Source organism: Triticum urartu, chromosome 2A (genome assembly GCF_056163025.1).
Source record: "Triticum urartu cultivar PI428250 chromosome 2A, HENAU_Tu73, whole genome shotgun sequence".
Classification (NCBI taxonomy): Eukaryota; Viridiplantae; Streptophyta; class Magnoliopsida; order Poales; family Poaceae; genus Triticum; species Triticum urartu.
In genome coordinates this window covers 456,549,867-456,553,423 of record NC_141874.1, presented here as the reverse complement: position 1 = coordinate 456,553,423, position 3,557 = coordinate 456,549,867, and the positions used below count along the sequence as shown (strand labels likewise).

At 49.6% G+C, this 3,557-nt stretch overlaps 1 protein-coding gene across 1 annotated transcript; it reads right to left on the bottom strand.

The window, feature by feature from the left end:
• Nucleotides 1-1,481: 1,481 nt before the first annotated feature.
• Nucleotides 1,482-1,968, bottom strand: LOC147985442 (putative E3 ubiquitin-protein ligase SINA-like 6). The gene is made up of 2 exons (XM_087541574.1): nt 1,885-1,968; nt 1,482-1,802 (listed from the first exon to the last, which is right to left on the bottom strand). The coding sequence occupies exons 1-2, from the start codon at nt 1,966-1,968 to the stop codon at nt 1,482-1,484; spliced, it is 405 nt and encodes a 134-aa protein (XP_087397700.1).
• Between the last annotated feature and the right edge of the window lie 1,589 nt (nt 1,969-3,557).

Below are 3,557 nucleotides of genomic sequence, written 5' to 3'. Positions count from 1 at the left end.
ATCTCTTCATTTGTTCTCCGCTATTACTGACTTTGGAGTGACTCTTTGTTGCATGTTGAGGAATAGTTATATGACCCAATTATGTTATTATTGTTGAGAGAACTTGCAATAGTGAAAGTACGAACCCTAGGCCTTGTTTCAACGCATTGCAATACCGTTTGTGCTCACTTGTATCATTAGTTACCTTGCTGTTTTTCTATTTTCAGATTACAAAAACCATTATCTACTATCCATATTGCACTTGTATCACCATCTCTTCGCCGAACTAGTGCACCTATACAATTCTCCATTGTATTGGGTGTGTTGGGGACACACGAGACTCTTTGTTATTTGGGTGCATGGTTGTTTGAGAGAGACCATCTTTATCGTACGCCTCCCACGGATTGATAAACCTTTGGTCATCCACTTGAGGGAAATTTGCTACTGTCCTACAAACCTCTGCACTTGGAGGCCCAACAACGTCTACAAGAAGAAGGTTGTGTAGTAGACATCAAATAGGTGCACGCACGCACTCGTCCTCTGTCACACACGCATCTGTAGCTACGAATTATAGTGTTCTCAACCATCCGATTGGCTCTATCATAGGTTTCACATTTCTCCTTGGCCCTGAGATTGAGAAGTTTAAAACGCAGAGGCTGCTGGAGGCGCGCGGTTTTGGTTAATGTGCGGGCCGCACATGGCACCAACATGACACGAGCTTCGTCTTCCTGGTGTGCAGTCGGGTGAGTTGTCCAAGTATAGACACAACCAGACCCTCCTTGTATCTGCACCTCGACTTATGCACAGAGAAATTAGGATTGGAGGGAGTACTACTAGTAGTAGTACAATACTACTTTGATGTGTCGCGTCAACTCGCACAAGTATGCAACACTTCTTGAACAAACAAGCATCTAAGTTGTTGCCGTTATACTTCTTACCCAAAGGATCTTTATATCCAACAGACACAAAATATCCGTTCGACTGTTGGAATTACTTTAACTGCTGATCTGATGTCGAAGTAATTGCTACACCGCCACCAAAACCCACCATATCTTAAGCTAAAGTAGAGCGAGCTAACCCCTATATTAGCATATTACTAAGATAAACAGAAGGCAATGTAGAATCATTTAGGACGTGAGCTTGTCAATTTGAATGTGGAGGGACACCAGCTTAGCCCCGGCCAGCAGCTTGGGCGGAACTGTGAAGAAGGTCAGCTCCTGCACGGCGACGTCGCCGAGATCCTTGCTGCTTGTCACCTCCATTTCCACCTTGACGGCATCAGTCCTGCCTTTGGGCTCCCCCGGCGGGCCATTTGCCCACAGCTTGGCCATGTAGTGCCGCAGTGGGGACGCCCCCGCTCTGATTCAGATGACCGACACGACGATATGCACGCCGATGTCGAGCACGCCGCCGACCAAGAAAAACGCGCGTCCGTCCTCCTCCGCGAATAGCAAGAGCCGTGGCTCCGACAGTGGCACTTGCAGCTGGAGCACCTTGCCGTACTAGATCCTGTGCACGGGCACGGGATGCACGGTGCTGATGCGGTGGGAGAGCACCGGCGGCGGGCCTTTGTAGCCGCAGATGGGCACGGGGCATTTGCAGGGCGTGAGCGGACACATGCTCTGGTGATCAGCGAGCTTGTGGTAAGTGACATAGAGCCCACAACCTTCATGCGGGAACTCCACCCTCACTGAGGAGAGGACAGTGTCCACTGCCGTGTTCCGCACGTCGAAGCCATCGCCGTGTTCGCACTTCTGGCACTGCCGCTGGTTCCCGGGGCACTCGACGCGGCAGTCCGCGCAGGCCATGTGCCCTCCCTTGCACTGCACAAATCAATCGAACAACACATCAATCAAGAAACCTGCACCTTGCTCGATCAGACAAACGGACGAGGTGTATTCGAACCTGATACACTGGAGGCTTCAAGGGGCGGAGGCACAAGGGGTAGTGGAGCAAGGTGAGGTCCATCGAGACCATAGAGAGCTCCATCGTTGGGTCCTATTCCGTCTGCATGATATCGCCCTCCTCATGCACAACCATCTCTCTCTTTAGGGCCGGGGCATTACAAAGCTTTACCATCACATATTCATACTACTTCAAGGTGCATTAAATCAACACATGCAAGTATCAAAAGGAGAGTCACGGCATGCATGCATGCATTGTAATTAATGCATCGGTAAACGCAAATGATTGAAATATATCGAGTGCAGTGCTTTGATGTGTCGCGTCAACTCGTACAACAACGAGAGGTTTGGTTACTACAACGCCCTCTCCTTCGCGGATTGAGCTCCGATGCCTTAACTGCACCTGCCTTTGGCTGCATGACAGGTAGGCCACCCACCTGTTGGGCCCACCTGTCATACACGCTAAGGCAGGAGCAGTAAGTCAATGAAGTTGCGTCCCTCCCTCGCCCATGAGCGTGGTGGCTGGCAGGACTAGGAGAAGCTTTTGCTACACGCTCTCCGTCCCGCACGCGGTGGACATGCAGCAGTTCATTCGGTGTCAGATGCCCAGAAGGATACTGTAGTACTCCTCCACTATAGTGGTACTCCATCATTGTTCGACTTCCCGAAGAGGCGAAGAGCCAAGTGCAGCCCAGACGCTCGTGTGGCAGTTTCATGTGTAGAGTAGTCTAGGATAGCGTGTATCATGCCTCTAAGCTTAAAATCGTTGGGGTCGGCTCCATGCTATGAGGCCGCCTCGAAGCTTTTTTTATTAATATAATCTTCTGGCCCTACCTGTCATCCTGGTGATTGCAGTTTGCACGCTCATCTGGTCAAGACAGGAATATATTGTGGTGGGGTAAATGTTAGAGGTTGCAGCAAATATATTGTACACTGCGGGTCTTTCAGCCAAGTTTAGAGGCAACCATGTGGGGCCAGTGCTATGATGTGTCGCGTCAACTCGTACAACGAGGAGAAGCTTGATTTTACTACTACACGCCTTCTCCCTCACCCATCCGCGCGGCGGCTCGCAGACGAGGACAGGCAACAAGCTATCCCTCCCACACACGGTGGACGGACATGCAACAGTGGATTCGATACTATAGAAGTAGTATTAGTAACATCACTGTTCATCTTCTCGAAGAGCCAAGCGCAACCCGAATGTGGCAGTTGCGAACCTTGGAGCATGCATATAGCCAGCCTCTTGCATGAGACAAAATTTCTATGTGAGCCTTGTAAACCGGAAAGGAGTATTTGCCTTTCTAGAGATTTCAACAAGTGACTAGACTACACCGAGACGGAGTACATATGGAGCAAAATGAGTGAATCTACACCGTAAATAAATACGTAGTTCTCTCGTTTTCCTCTCCGCCTTGGTTGCGGTGCACAATATTGAGTATACTAGTACTGACTAGTCTCTTTTTGACATGCATTTACGTTTTTAACACAGTACAGACGCAAGCGCTCATATACACGCGCATACACTCACCCCTATGAACGCACACATGCATACCCTACCCCTATGAGCACCTCCGAAAGACTCAGCCGACATATCATCTTGAAATTTATGAAGTCACCATAGGCACCTCGTCGTCGACGGGAACGTCTCCTGACATGCATTTACATTGATACGAC

What these genes read in the sequence shown, in the direction of transcription:
- LOC147985442 (XM_087541574.1), bottom strand. Translation starts at nt 1,968, where the DNA reads ATGGAGCTCTCTATGGTCTCGATGGACCTCACCTTGCTCCACTACCCC. An exon ending in TGAAGCCTCCAGTGTATCAG is followed by an intron (nt 1,803 to 1,884) that starts GTTCGAATACAC and finishes TGATTTGTGCAG; the next exon opens with TGCAAGGGAGGGCACATGGC.